The sequence below is a fragment of the Micromys minutus genome (genome assembly GCF_963924665.1).
Source record: "Micromys minutus genome assembly, chromosome: 6".
Classification (NCBI taxonomy): domain Eukaryota; kingdom Metazoa; phylum Chordata; class Mammalia; order Rodentia; family Muridae; genus Micromys; species Micromys minutus.
The window spans coordinates 22,707,128-22,723,315 of NC_137975.1; the positions used below are offsets into that span (position 1 = coordinate 22,707,128).

The 16,188-nt window shown below is 47.3% G+C and overlaps 1 protein-coding gene across 1 annotated transcript; it reads left to right on the forward strand.

Annotated features, from left to right (window-relative positions):
- Positions 1-9,901: 9,901 nt before the first annotated feature.
- On the forward strand, positions 9,902-15,910 carry LOC308421970 (specifically androgen-regulated gene protein; the record flags this gene model as incomplete). The annotated part of the gene is made up of 3 exons (XM_080918470.1): positions 9,902-10,006; positions 13,136-13,316; positions 14,415-15,910. The coding sequence occupies 3 exons, from the start codon at positions 9,902-9,904 to the stop codon at positions 15,908-15,910; spliced, it is 1,782 nt and encodes a 593-aa protein (XP_080774596.1).
- Between the last annotated feature and the right edge of the window lie 278 nt (positions 15,911-16,188).

Here is a 16,188-nt window from a genome sequence, read left to right on the forward strand (position 1 = left end):
ATTTATTCTGTGTATCCTGAGCCAATTTTTGTATTAGAATGTTCTCAGCTCCAAGTAAAATGTTGGGCAAGTAACAAGCATCTACATATAAATAGATGAATATGAATAAATAAAATCAGAGTAGACGGAACTAGACATTGACCTTGATGTTTGTTGTAGAGTCAGTGAAAAGACATAAAAGCATTCCAATGAGTTCTCAGATCTTTGTCTCAAAGGAATTTTATTAGCTTTTACTGGGAAGTCCAAGAGTTTTTGATATGACTAGAACCAGAGCTTCAAATAAAGTCTTTGACTCTTAAAAACATATCATCATTGTTGTGTAAATTTCTAAATCCTAGAAACAGAAAAGGGCCTAAAATTTAGAATCAGAAATACTTTGGAGGCTTTTCAACAGCAGTATTTGAAGCTAAAAGATGGTGACTTAAAACTCAACCAAACACAAGGATAAAAATAAAGGTATTTCAGACACAGGATTTTAAGCATTTGTCCTTAGGAAATTAGTAGAGACTACTCTGCCAAAAGAAGAGAGCTAACACAAGAAGGAAGGTCTATGCTCCAGATAACCCAACATAAAGGCGATTTGGCCCAGTTATTGTTGAAGATACCAAAATGAGAGCCATTGAGCAACTCACGGAACAGTCGGCCCACCTGCGACAGGTCTGAAGTCTAGGGGAAATTTTCCTTCAGAACGAAGTTGACAGAAAACACGAGGTATATGTTGGTGTAGTGAGGGGGATTTACATAATGGGTGTGAGTGAAGGGTGCAGAGATACATAGAAAAAGAGGAGTGATGACATTCTACCAAATAGCCCAACTGTCAACATTTGTATAATAGGAAATGGGGGACTTTAAGAGTACTTAGCAATTAAATAGTGTCAAAAACTAAAGTAGTTTAGTGTATGGCTTGGTCTCCTTTATATTTGGCTTCAGGCTCATATACTTTGATGAAAGCTCGGTTTATACAATTACTCTCTTGAAGCTGTTGCTAACTACACTTTGTTGAAGATCAGCAACTTCATCCCCCAGCCTCTACTTGATGTGTGAAACGTTTCTGTCTGCCAGTATCTTAGAGGTCTCCATACTTAGAGCCTCAGCACATATTAACGTGAAGAGAGAGGGCACCGTTTCCCGAGAGTAAAGCCAACATGTTTCCTTTCGGAGAAAGTGTGATGTGTGTCGAGCAAGAAGAGTTTGGATGGAGGACCACAGCTGTTTTACAGTCTGACGTTCAACTTTGTAAGGTACCCTAAGGAGCCAGTGTTGGTTATTTTAATTTAGAGTGGGTGTGGATGTGCTTTCAGGCACACCTGCCCATGTGGGTCACCTAACTGACAGCCTCACTCACTGACTGAGGAAGGAAATGGTAAACTAGCCTTTAACTTGAAGGTGTTAACCACACCACAGCAGTGTACCACCAGGAATGAGGACTGAAAACAGAGGAGGCATGGAAGCTGATCTGTAATTGGTTTTCAGAATCCAATCATCAAACAGCTCACTTCCAGCTATCAGCAAGACTTCTCCCCCAAAAACGGACCTACCTTGGCCATCAAGCCTTATTCCTGACTTGGGAAGCCTTCCTTGTCTATAGTCCAGGCCACCTTCGTAATTCAAAGGCTCATATTTTTCCAAAGTGAAGCAAAGCATACCATGCTCAATTGAAGGGAAACCAAGGAAATGGAGGGCAGGAAATAGAATAGTGGTTTATTTCAACCAGAATATATATGTGCTTTGAGGAATGGGGAGAGGAGCCAGGGCTTATGTTTAGCCTCTGCTATAATGCTGAAGTTTTATAACTGAGTGGTAGACAACAGAGTGCTGAACTTAAGTAGCTGAAACATTTCCCAAGGAAAGTGTTAAAGAATTATTTAACATAAGTCACTTACCTGGGAAAAGATAGAGGAAATTTCTGATTATTCTAATTTTATTAAAAGTTGAGAAGTTGTTCAGTCTTTTTAGAGATTCATTGAAGTTTTGCGTCTATTTTAAGTAAATGTTTAAATCACTCACCTATATAAACCTGGATCAAATCCAGTGACCCCAGCCAAGGGTATGGCCCCAGTTGCAGTGGATTGATGTGGAGATCTCCTCCCTGTTTTCTTAGTATTATGACATCACATATATTTAGATGATGTATTAGTAACAGAGATCGTAGTCCTGAAGACCCCAGTCATCTGTGATCCACAAGATGCTGACTGGATAGTGAGTTGCCTCCAGCTTTCTCAGATTTCCCTCCTCATCTTGACCCCAGGATAATGTAATTATTTTCCTTCCACCTATGATCACACAGAAAATATGGGAACTATGTACCTTCCTATGAAACATAAACAGCCACAAGCCGGAAATGAAATAAGGAATGAAGCAAACTATTAGGATTAATTATGCAAGCTGTGAACTTGAATGCTTCCCACTGGGGAATTTTTTTTCCAAATTGCAGGCCGACTGATGCATGGCAGTTGTGATGATTGACATCAATTGTCACTTTGACGGTATAGGGAAGGAATAGTTATGGTCCTCCTCAGTCTGAAGTGAACTCAAGGGTCTAATGCATCCACAAATGAGCAGGAGGCACTAGGCCCGCTCTCCCATAGCTGGCCACTGGTGCCTACTTGTCTCAGAACTCTGAGAGTCGAAAGATGGCATACAGCTATGTGACGATGGCTGAGCACACCAACAGACAATGAGGCATTCTCATGCCCCAGGATGCTCATTTGATAAGGCTTTGCATCCTGACCCCGTATATGAGGATTTGAGAAGTGATGGAAGAAATCAAAGACTTATTTCACTCTGGGGTACTGGCCTATAAGAAAAAGATGTCCTGAGTTTCTCAACATTAGGGACTTTAAAAACCAGCTTGCTGCCAAAATGCCATGCTGGCTATTCTTAGTGTCTCTACAGTAGTGTACTTAAAACTTGCATTTCAGCAATTGTGAAAGTGTTACTACAAAGTGATGGACTTTCTTCTTGAATCAGAATCTAGAAACATGTCTCTGGGCATGCCTGAGGCTTTATCTAGATTAGGTTAATGGAGTTGAGCCCCCTCCCCCCCACACAAATACTAAATGCCAGGAGGACAATCCCTTGGATGGGGCCCTGGATGACTGACTAAAAAAGAAGTAAGTTGGCACTAGCCACCTCTGCTTCCTGACTAGGCATACAGTGTGACCAGCTGGCCAGAACATCTACCACCAGGACGTCTGATCATGATGTGCCATTAATTAAAAGCCCAAACAACTCCTTTCTCCCTTCCATTGCTTTCACCAGAGCATCTAATCACAGAATCCGGAACAGTGACTAACGAAGCAAGCTAGGAGTGGACAATCTGAATTAAAATATCTGCTCGACTACTCACTTGGGTCATACCAATGCCATTTATGCTCCCTGTGAAGAGGATAGCAAGAATGGCAGTGCTTCGAAGTTAGAGCAAAAGTTAAATAAGACATAGAAATGCTTAACGGAGTGCCCAGCATACAGCGCTCGCTTAACCTGAGCAATTCTTGCATGAGGTTTTGTTTTCGTTTTGTTTGGGGTGGGGGTTGTTTTGTTTTGTTGGCTTTTTTTTTTTTTTCCTAATTTGTTTTTACTACTGGCATGTGAACTATCTTTAAAAGTTGATAGTTTCTGGGAACAGCCTATATTCAGGGAAATTGCAGAACTGCTGTCTGGCAAGTGGCCTCTGTACCTGGAGGGCGATTTCTTCCTGGAAGCAGGAGGTTCCTTGACCTACTCTTCTCCACAAGCACGCCAGACATTTCCCCACAAAAGAAATGCTTGCTAGACTGGTTGGTAGCTGACTTTATTTTTATTTAGTATTGATTGCCGCCTTCTCTACGTGGCCAACAGGGACCAGAGACCCAAATGACCGAGTTCAAATGCTCTCTCCCTTCTGGCTGATGTAGCTTTTTTTTAAATCCAGAAATGGACCACCTGTAAGAGGGAGAGAAGTTAGTTTTTATTTCCTCAGAAACAAAAAGGCAGGACAGTAGTCATCAAGCTCTGGGGACTGAGTGACTACTACATCTCTAACCTTGAGATCCCTGAACCTCTTCTGGATATGAAATTGTCAATGACTGAGCTGGTTACAAAATTAGCCACCAGAATGTTAGCATGGAGAATACGTTCATCTACAAGTGAAGGAACGCTAGTCTAAACAAGAAATCCTGTTCTCGGCGGACTCATAGAAATGCATAATGCCCACCCGGACTGGCGCGTTTCTTTCAAGGAGGAAAATCAAGTTCCATTGACCTGCCTCCACCCTGCCAAATTCTTTACTCTCCCCCACCCCCACCCCCCACACAAACTCTTAGCTCAAACCAGCTCCAGCCGTCTACTACGCCTACCCTTTCTTTTTAGCAGTTCATTGGCTCCAAGCCAAGGGGGGGAGGCGGGGGCAGGAGGTAATTGGCCAAGACAAAGAAGCACCTCCCTGCTCTTTCCCCTCCTGAGTCCTCCCTGACTGAACAGCTGGAATGAGGAGTAGGGAGGGAAGCCAGGATTGGCTTAGAGTCAGCAGCAGGGTGTGTCCACACAGCACGGATGAAGCATTTACCTGTCTAGGTAAGTCAGGAGGAGGTCAGAAGAAGAAACTAGTAGGAGACGCCACCTGAGAGGCAAGCTGTCTCCATCTCTGCCCTCTGGAACAGAAGGGCGTAAGTTACTTTCGCGTCTTCAGACCCCAGCCCAGATAAGGTAAGTCAATCACTAATCAACTTGCTTATTCTGCAGAAAAGGGAAAGATTTAAAGGGAAGACAAAGCTACAGGGCTGCGCTGGGGAGTGCCGCAAGAATGCCTGTCCCTTTACACTGGACCCAGAGGGTTTTCATCTCTTGCTGCTCAAGTCTCTCAGTCCACCTGGGATTTTCCAGAACTGGAATATTTTTTAATGGAGGACTAGGGAATATCTTCTTCCATTTCTTTATACATTTCTTATACTTACATAATCATATTGTACAAATAGAAGCCAGAGCTAGGCATGGTGGTATCTACCCGCAGTCATAGTACTCAGAAGGCTGAGGCTAGAGGATGGAAAGTTTGAAGCCAGGCTTCCAGGCAGTACAGCAAGTTCCAGGCTAGCCTGCCCTACCTGGAAAGACCAGTCTCAAAAAAAAAACTAACTAAATAAATAAATAAATCACCTTTGCCTAGAATTTGGAATTTTCCATCTGAGCACTAAGACGAAGTAATGATTTTGAAAGGGAGTGACTGGATAATTGGGGTGCAGGGAGTCAAACGATGGGGAGGGCCATGCAGGTGAGCCAGGTCCCCAGGCTTTCCATTACATTTGTAAAAGGAAATTCTCCATGGCTCAGTGTCTATCTTTATTTAAATAAGGGGTGCAGTGTGCGCGCTAGATGATAATGCTGTACTCTGTGACTGAGTCAGGCCTGCATTTTATCTTTGGAAATACAGATATTCTAACTCCGGTCAAGTTTACTTAGTAGGGTCTACTAGTTAAATCAATGACTTTACCTGTTAATGGATGTAGACCCTAAGAAGCGAAGTTACTTGGCCATGCTGGGCCTCACCCACATTTTATTTCATCTCAACATACCAAGCCGGGACTCAGGCCAGAGTGACGTGGCAGAGTCCTTGGGAGAAAGGCTCGGATGGAGATTCTGCTCTGTGCTTCTTCAGATGTCCCTGAGAACTAAAGAGTGTAGCTGGAGCCCCTGCCTAAAGAAGCTGCCACAGAAGTGCAGTTGGGAGCAAAGTAAGCTCACTCTCACTAGCATGGGAGTTAGCACACAGCAGCTAACTTTACCTCTGGCCTTCTGCAGAGAAGGGGGAACAGGAAAAGACCTTAGCACGTACCCCTAGGTACCTCTAGATGAATACATCGAGCTTCAGGTCCTGAATGCCGGAGCTTTAAATGTTCTCTCCTCTCCTCCAGAGAGCCAGCCCACTTGACTTGTTATCAGAGCAGAGAGCCGGCCCACTTGACTTGTTATCAGAGATGGCAAACTTGGCGATGCAGGCCACACCCGCAACGTTCAACAAGGCTCTGCTGTACAGAGGGTATTTCTACCGAGTCCCTCCCACAGAAGCCCCGGTAGAAGAGAGACACAGATCTTAGTCTTTTGGAGCTTTTGGTAGGTTTTCTGGGTGTTCTCTAGCCAGGGTTCATTCTGAGTCAGCAGAAAGCAGAGCCCTTCACCTAAGAGCAGCTTTCCTCCATGACTCCTGGGATGAGTCCTTAGGACATCAGAGGGCGTGCTCATAGGAGAGGATGGTGAGGAGGTCTGATTCACATGGCCTAGAATGGCACTCCGGCCCTCTCCCCACCCTCTGCTCCAGATGCCAGCCCTCTGTGTGCCATTTATTTACTCTCTCGAAAAGCTTGGCTAGTCTCTGAGATGTAGTTAATGTTTAATGTGTCTGTGGATAGGTGGCCCTGACTATAGGCTGTGGACCTTTCTTAGCTTGTTTCCTTTTGCCCTCAAGTCTCCAAAAGAGGTCAAAGGTGAAAAGATATGAAAGCCTCACCTTGACTGTTCTGCTTGTTTCCCAGGTTTCTTATCTGGCAGAAATACCTAGGGTTTCGATTGCTGCCCCGATACAGCGCAAAGGTTTCAAGGTTATAAATTTGGTCGAAGGACACAACAAGTCTAGGTTAGGCTGAGCCAGGGGCAGAGAGTGAGAAGGTGGTGAGAGAAGAAAGATGTTTTCTGCTCAGACTCTTTGAATTAGAAAACTAGGTGTGGAAATGCAGCTGAGCGCACACTCATCCCGAGACTGCATGGTGCCCACAGCATCGTCTGCAACTGCATCTGGTGCTATGTCTTTGCTCATGCGTCTCTTGTCAGAATAACCTGCCAACCTGGAAATACAAAGCTGAAACAGACTTTAAGGCATGATGTAGGAGGCAAGAGGACCAGGACTCTTAGTAGCTAAGTGGCCAGTGATCCTCTCCTCGGTATGCTGGCATCTAGTCAATGTCTCGAGGTGACTTTTGTAGGTGTGGGTCATTCCTACTTAGGAATTTGGGGAAATCGCCAGTTTTCTCAGATGTGAACTAAAGACAGTACAACCAGATTATCTCGAAGATCTGATTAGCAAATCTGAGAGCCCGTTGTAGCGATAGCAGGCAGATAGCGTGAAGCGGATATATGCCCACTGTCCGGATAGCTTCCGTTGCATCTGGCTTAGTAATGAGAGTTGAGTGGCTTTCCCAGGAGGAACAAGAAGCCAGCAGCCCACAGTACAGCCCAAGGCACACATGAAGGAACAGAGGTAGTGATTTTCCCCTGAAAGTAAGAGGCAGCACCTCACCCGTTGAGGAAATGTCACATTAATTGTAGTGAGTCACCTTCAAGATGTATTACTCCAGTTGTACATGGAATGTTGAAGCCAAAAATAGTGCCTTGAATCCACAATGACTCCTGGAAAATATTTTCTTCTTATGCAGTGTTATGCTCCCGGTGCCTATTAGGTGCACACAAAAGCTCGTCTAAACAAGCATTCCCCAGATTCTTCTTAGTCACTGACTTTACAGGGAATGGAGTGGGATGAAAAGGCTTAGCGTGGTAGGGCGAAGCCATGAAGAAGTCTCCAAGTAGCTCACCCAGTAGTCCGATGATTGGCTCTCTCAGGAAGCGTCCTGACAACTCCACGCATATATGCAATTCATTCTGCTGGTTTTCCCCACATCCTCATTGTCTCCTGTTACCTTTTCCTCCCTTCCACCTGTCCCTTTCCCAGATTCCTGACCTGGGACTTTGTAGTGTGGTCCACCTAGTTTATTCATCTTTGTGACCAGTGGTGAGGTACACTGTAGGTACACTGAAGTCTCACACCCCCTTTTCCTGAATCTATCCCTAGGAAGTAGTTCAGCAGTTGGGGGAGGGCTCCCTAAGTCCCTCCTCCATCCTTGCTTGGCTATTGGTGGGTGTTTCTTGTGAAGACCCTGTACTGTCTTGAGAAGCTGAGGGCTCAAGATTACAATGGGTGTGCCATGCCTAGACTGTGACATCACAGCTCTCCCTACCCCACCACCCCTTCCAGCTCTTTCTGTCTTCCTACCTGCTCTTCTGCTGTTCCCTAAGCCTCGTCGAGGGCAGTATGACTGTTTAGAACTCAGCTGTTACCTGTGTGCAGACAGTTGCTTAGACAGCAGTCGTGAGTGGCCTCATCCTTGCAGAGAAATGGGTTAGTACTCTGAACCTCTGAAATTCGTGGCTGGGCTGAGTGGTGTCAGTCTGGGGGCTTCTTGGGTTTCTGTTTCTTTGTGTTGTGGAAACTGAGGAACTGACCTCTTGCAGACATCCTAGAGCTACCTCACCCATGTTAATTATCCCTCGGGCTTCATTGTTGTCCCTTCCCTCCTGGGCCCCTCCTTATCTCATGAGAGGCTCTGAACCCTATGCTCTGACTCAGGACCCTTGCTTTTTCTACACCCCACCCCCTTCCTGCTCATCCTCCCCTGCTTTATTTAATGGTCTCTCCTAAGCAAGAGAGGACGCTGTGAGGCCTTACCTTTGCCAGCATGGCCAGGCTGGAAGACACAATCACCTAACCTAGCCCGAACCTGACATTGGCACTGGAATGTGTACCCTGGCATCTGAGCCCCAAGTCCCCAGATCCTAATATTGTCCCAGGACAGTTTACCCTCTACTAGGGAAGTAGCAGAAATAATTAAAAACACAGTCTAGTGTTAACAGGCAGAATATGGATTTGGATCACATAAAATCTGTCTTTCCCCCCGTGTTTCTGTCGCTCCTGATAGTGAAGTTTGCACATGATTCTTTTAAACTTTCATTCTTGACCTGCTCAGCTCTAGTAGACGATTTCCCACAACCACATGTGAAAAGCCCTGGGAAGTTCAGCAGCAGCAATGAGACTGTTTTGGTTGGTTGGTTGGTTTTGTTGCTATTACTGCTTCTGAAATGAACTTGAAATATCACACATGCTCACACGCTCACACCAAAGGAGCTGGGGCTGAGAGGAATTAAACTAGACATTTCTCTTGTTCATCTGATACAGTCTGGGGAACTTCACTGTGAACGTAAGCAAAGTCAGAACGCAAGTGTTACACGAGGGAAACGGGACGGCTCTTAGCTGCAGGTGCCACGCTCATATGGGCCAGGGCAGAAAGATGACCTTAGCCTTCCTGGTGGCATATCGTGTCTATGACATCATTAACAAGGCTGCAATAGACATTATTGGGCGCATCCCTCACAGTGTTCTACACAGGCTTCGCCCTGTTCTGTAGTCTCATCATAACTTTAAGAAGTATGTTACTAAGGGCCTGGACCACCCCTCCCCACATCTAGACAGAAACCCTTCTCTTCAAGACCCTTCTATCTTGCGCCCTGTGCTCGGGTTTCATTTGGTGTGAGATGGATCTTGTCTGATTTTTATAAGAACCGTAGTGGTTACCTATTAAATTCACTTGGTGATTATCTGCTACCAGTGGAGCTTTCTGTGCTAACTGGCATTAACTTTATTTTACAAGTAATTTGCCTCAAATCAAATACCTAAGTGGCACAACTGGGATTTGAACCCGGAACCCAAGCTCTCAACCTTTTAATATGTATTGGGTGGGGGAAGGAAAATATGAGTTCAAGTCCTTGCTTCATAATGGGAGGAAGCAACTAAGAGAAAGAATAGAGCCTCTTGTCTGACTTGCCTGTCCTCTGCTCCCTGAATCCACCATTCTGCATGTGTCCCTCCATGTAGGCTGGGGGTGGAGTTCAGACATGGCTGGTCCACGGCCCCCTTCCAGCTAGCTGCTTCCTTGGTATCTTGTCATCATAGAACCCCAGGGCCTGAACAGAGCTTTGCAGAAGCCTCTGCTCACACGTGGCATTGATGTTCTCTTTTCAGGCCCAGCTTGGGACATTCTTCACTTCCATTCACTTCCCCTCTGGGAGCCCCTTTCACCACCCCTGCGCCTTGCTTCAGGCGATGCCCAAGAGGGAGCTTTGGCCAGCAGGGCTGTGCTCAGAACCTGTGACCCACATCGGCAGCTGTGGCGGCGTGATGAGCACCACCTCCACCCACTCTGGATCTGTATGTACTCTCCCTCTTGCAGTCTGTCTGACTCTGCATACCCGCCCCGCCCCGCCCTGCCCCGCCCCGCCCCGCCCCGCCCTGCCCGGCTGGGCCACCCACTGTCACTCAGCGCACCTTCTCTTTCATCTCTTCATGGGGGAGTGAATCTCTGGATTCCTGCCTCTGAGTCACCTCTGCTTCTGTAGAGAACTGGGTGGGACAGTCTCAGAGAGCAATCGGATCAATACCCACCTGCCCGCATTTTCATGAGATCAAACAAAGAGTTTAGGCAGAGAAAAGGAGCAGGCACTTAATCCCAGCCCTTGGGAGGCAGAGGCAGGTGGATCTCAGTGAGCTTGAAACTAGTCTGGTCTACCAATCAAGTTCCAGTATAGCCAGAGTTACATGGTGAGACCTGTCTTGGCAAGGGGCGTGGGTGGGGTGGGGGGATGGGAGGCTTCAGTGCAATGAATAATAGCATGGCTTCAGTTTCCCACAAAAATCAAAGAGAAGAGAGTAGATGGGAGCCCTTATGGAAGCAAACGCATCCAGATCCCCTACTTAGAAGCCATACTACCTTAACATAGCACCAATATCTCTAGCTTCAGTCTCTCCAGTCTCGGACTTGTCTGTTTGTGGTTTGAGACAGGGTCTCACTATGTCGCTCTGGCTAGCCCGGCACTCACTCAACCAGGCTGGCCTTGAACCCACAGAGGTCCACCTGCCTCCAATTCCCAAGTGCTGACATTAAAGGTGTGTACCACCACATGGAACTAGTTTTAAAACAGGGAAAATATTAACACCCAAGGACGATGGTTCTCGAGGGAGTAATAAGATGTACGTAATGTCTGACCTTTGCTGACCAAGAGATGATCCTAATATGGAGGTTATTTACAGGAGCATGGATGAGCCTCAGGCATCACCACACAGCCACCAGCATGGGTTGCAGCTCAAAACCTGTTCCTTGTAGCTCCTGGACCACCTTGCAGATAGTCCTCCAAAGAGTCAGTCTCCCTCTCTCTGTTTTCTCCCCCTCTCCCTCTTTTTCTCTGTGTCTCTGTCTCTCTCAATCTTTGTCTCTCCTGTCCCCACCCCATCTGTCTACTGCCTACAGAACCTTGGGGAGGGGCTATGTGGATCTTGTGACTTTCTGAGATCCCTGAGAAATCTAAGTTTTGTCAGCTGAGTCTTAGAAGCTTCTCCCTTAGAAGGGAGTGTCTGGGGTTAAAGGACCACAGCTAAGAAACATTAAAGAGGATCTAGAAAATTAGGCTGCTGCGATTACCTAGTGTGTCCATCCCCATTGCCTTCTGAAGTAAGAGAAAGGAGGAAAGAAACTATTCTTACTGAGTATGCCGACACACAGGGCGACACCATATTATCAGCCAGACTGGGCTGTACAGTGAAACCTAAACAGAGTTCATGAGATGGCTCAGTAGATAAACATGGAGTTCTCAGAATCCACGGAACACGAGGAGGAAACTGACTCTCCAGTGTTTCTTTCTGATCTCTACACATACAGTAGCATGCACATGCCTAGAAGCACGCACACACAAAGTAATAAAGATTTTTAAATTGTAAAAGAAATAAATAAAGCCTCTATGTAGAAAACAAATGGCCCTGTCTGAACAGAGTAAGAAATCTCCAAAATGGATGCTTAACTGTTTGTGAGGGCATGTAAGAAGCTACTCTTTTTCTGGGCATGAGTTTAGGCTCTGGGTCCTGTAAGGTCGGAGTGAAGGAGGAAATATGCCTCATCTCCCTTTGCCGTTCATCATCCTTACACACTGTCAGCCTGAATGAAGAGCTTGAACTTGACTCTTTTGTGTCCTGAAAAGTATTTGAGGGTGCAGACTGTGACTGGAGGATAGAGCTGGGGGGCTGGAGAGACAGTGCTTGCCCTGCATACACAAAGGCCTGGGTTAGATCCTTGACACACACAAAACCTAGTTAAATACCAGATGGAGGGAAGTGAATCAGAAATTCAAGGTCACCCTTGGCTACTGAGCAAGTTCAAGGCCAGCCTAGGCTACATGAGATTTTTGTCTGGGGGGAAAAGAAGGGAGGAGCAAGAAAGGAAAAGAAAATGTAGGGTTTATAAAAAGGTTTCTACCGTATGTTAATTAATATAGTTGATGAGCTGTTTGTTTTGGAGACAGAGTCATCCTGGTACTCTGTAGTGTGCCCACCACTCCTGGATGCCTACACAATGAGTCTTGATATACAAAGATGGAGGATGAAGGTCAATGCATGCACATATAAGTCCAAAGTGCTTACCGCATATGCACACCTTCCCTTCGACATGCGAGGTTGGGGACCCAGAGACACCATCTTCTTTCTGACTGGAAGACACCAGTATGAATAGCCACACTCACTGGATCGTCTATGAGGGAGATATCCAGAGGGCCATGGTGAAGATCACTAGATGGCAAGAGCTGTCTGGGGGACTGTCCCTCATTATGCAGACCCAGGTTTCAGGCAAATGACTTTAGGGGAAGCCCGACTGGAAGGCTTGCTTCATAACCTCTTCCCAACTCCCCAGGATAGTTTAGGACAGTTTGGCAACCTTTGCCAGCAACCTCAGGGAGTCTGGAAGAGTCACAGTTCTGAAGTATCACAGACATTATGATGGGGAGTGGAAATGCCTCAGGAAAGCTCAGGCCAAATGCCATATATCCCCGTGGCTCCTTGGCGTATACCTAGCTGGTGTTGGCACTGGCCTGCCTGCTAGGTGGTAATCCAGAGAAGGCAGAAGTGTTTTGAAAAATTAAAGGAGATACCAGATACCAGTCAGGTTTTAGCCACGCTGCTGCCCTTACTGTTTAGAGTTAGATGGTAGACAGACTTCTTGAAATACTAAGGTCACATGGAACTGCAGTGAAAACCTGGGGTTGCTTCTGGTCTGTGCCCCTCAATAGTCTACCTACTCAGGACTGAGCAACAGAAAAGTGTCCCTGCCCTCTGCCTGCCCAGCCTTCAGAACTGAGTTTCAGTGGGCTTTAGCCTGCCAGCCCTCCTTGGTACCTACCCTGGCAGGAAGCAGCTTCAGTGGTTGGCGGAGCTTTGCCACTTTCTCACCCCCTGAAACAGGGTAGGTCTCAGAAGCCCTATCCCCATCCCCAAGCTCATCGCTCCTTCTCCCCACAGAGTGACAGCAGCTACGACTTCCTGTCTGCTGAAGAGAAGGAGTGTCTGCTCTTCCTGAAGGAGACCATTGACTCGCTAGAGGTTGAGGCTGACAGTGGGCTCTCCACAGACGAGTCAGAGCCAGGCACTAGTCTTCAGAGTGTCTGGGCACTACCCACCACCACACAACAGGCTCCCCAGGGTAAGAGACCGTGGAGGGAAGCAACACTCAGAAGACCAGAGTCTCCTGAGCACTTCCCACCTTGCTTGTCAAGGGCAAGTTCCCAGGCAGAAAAGGGAGCCCTGTACTCTTTTAGCCAAACTAAAGCTAGAGAAGAAGAGGCTTCCTGAGAAACCAGCTTCTTGTGTCTTCCTATGAAGTAACAGAGGCCTAGCAAGGGAAGGGGTTTACCTAGCTCCCTCCCTGTCAGGGAAGAACTCAAAAAGAGATAGGATACCTCATGTAGGGAGGAGTCAGAGAGGCCTAAGCTGTTGGCTCAGGAGTCAGCATAGAAAGCTAGTCTGGGTGAACCAGAGAACAAGACTGGGAGATAAGAGAGGAGCGTTCCAGCAGTATGTGGCACCTTCAGGCTCCTGTTAAAAGACAGGAGAGACCAGGTGGAGCCCCAATTTAGTAAAAGAGGATGGGATGGCGCACAACTCTGAGGGAATGTGTTCCAGGGCAAACAGAAAGCAATTACTGTGGACCATCACACTGGTATTGCTTATTAATTCAGTAAATACTTATCAACACGACCTTGGACCCTCCATTTCAACAGAGTAGAAAAGGAAACTTCATTGTGCCCACTGAACCTCACATACCTGCCAAGCTCACTAGCAGGATGTCATGTCAGCAGATGGCACTAGCTATCCCAGAAACATCCAGGCTCTCCTAGGAATCAAAAGTAGAAGGCCAAAGCACATCAAGTTTAGATAAAGTCTTCCCATGGGCTCTGTTACCTGGGAGCCATGATAGCTATAAAGAACATCTTAAAGTCTTTCCCTGACTTTGGTGCAGAAATAGAAGGATGGGAGAGCCTAAGTCAAGGATTTGAAGCAACTCAGAAGTGATGTCTTCCAACCGTTAGGAAAAAGTCAATTCCCAGTCAAAACAAACCTGCCATTCTTTATCTATTAGTAGATGTGACCTCCAGAAAACAGCTGCCCTGTTAAAAGCAGATCAAATAGAATAAACAAACAAATAGATGTTGGGGAAGACAGTTGGGGAGGTGTGTGCTTTCTGCCTTAGAGCATTCTCAATCTGTTTATTCCTTCCTCCTGTTCTCCCTAATCCCCACAGGAAAGCCAGAGGCCATAGACATTCAGCAGGTGCCAGTGGCCCAGCCCTCCATTCCTCCTGAGTCTCACAGCCTTGGCCTCAGGTCGGGTTCCTGCAGCCTTCCCAGAAACCTCCATCTTGGCAGAAGCCAGAATCTCAGGAAAAGTGCCACCCAGACTAACAGCATTTCTGAAGCATCTGAGGTGTTCTTGGAGAAGCCTGAGAAAGGGCACACCAGCCAGGGCACTAAGACTGTCCAGCCACCAGCCCCATCCCAGGAGGGTACCCTGGACCTGAACAGAGTTCTCATACCCCCACCAGAAGCTTTCCAGGACATTAGACCAAAGAAACGTGAGGGAGAGAGCCCAACTAAAAAGCCAGGAGAACAGACACATACACCACAGACCCACACTGTGAACAGCAGGCCACACTCCCAAAAGAAAGAGGAAACGTCTTCTGAAACCATGTCCCATAAAAACACTGAGAAAGGCTGGACAGAGGGGCCACAGCAACCACAGCAGCCTCCTGCCCAGTCATCTCAGAACATGAAAGCCGAAGAACCTTCCCTACCATCAGGGGTCAAGCCAAACATCCAACAGGCTCTCCTCACAGCCGCAAAGCCCCGTAGGCTGCCACCTAATATCGTCCTGAAGAGCAGCCGAAGCAGTTTCCACAGCCATCCTCAGAACTGGCTGTCAAATCACCCTGAAGGTACAGACTCTAGCCCTGTCTCTTCTTTGCAAGAACAAAGGAAAGCCCGCAGAGAAGCTCTGGAAAAGCTAGGGCTGCCCCAGGATCAAGATGACCCCAGTCTGCTAGTAAATAAACATACCAGTACCATCAAAGTCAAGGAGGCTCCATTACAGACCCCTTCCCAGGCCCGGACTCCTGCTCAGCCAGCATCTCCATCTCCTGCTCCAGCAGCAGGGAAAGCGTCCCCGAGGAAGGCTGTCACTCCAATGGACTCTCTAAGCAAGAGTTGGAATCCCACACAGGAAACCCCTCCGGGAAAGGTTACAGCTGCCAAATCTATGCCCATTCCTATCCCTAAGGCCTCAAAGGAAAACAGTTCCCTGGCACAGCCCAAGCCTGACCCACGGCTGACCCTCCAGGAAAGTAGTATCCCTGGCCTGAGACAGATGAACTTCAAGTCCAATACTCTGGAGCGATCAGGCGTGGGGCTGAGCAGCTATCTCTCGGCAGCTGAGAAAGACCCCAGCTGCCAAACCAGCACATCTCTAGGAAAGAGCCCCTTGGACAAGGTTTCACCCAGTTCCTTTCGTAATTCCCGGCCCCGGCCTGCCTCCTTGGGTATGGGAAAGGATTTCGCAGGAATCCAGGGGAGCAAGCTGGTTGGCCTGGAGCAGGGCCAGTGCTGCCAGCTTCCATCCTTCAAAGGACAGAGTCACGACAAGCTTCCTCGCCCCCCCTGTGTCAGTGTCAAGATATCCCCGAAGGGCCTTCCGGATGGGCACAGGAGGGAGGCTCTGAAGAAGCTGGGACTGCTGAAGGAGTAGCATGGCGTGGGCGGAACCCGTGCCAACCTATTGGAAGAGACTGGCTCTGTCTAGAGCCTTTGCAGCCTCACAGCTCAGGGCTGGCTTCCTTCCTGTCTGAGATGAAGAAGGAAGAGGTTCGAGGCCAACCCTATGTCGGTCCTCAGGCAGTTGTGCTATTGAGTACGTGCATAGATCATTCTGAAGGTTGGTCTCACAGGAAGGGAGAGAGAGGGGGCTTATATAACATTGACACTATTTATATAACACAAGGAGTCACTGTTCACAGCTCTGTTTTT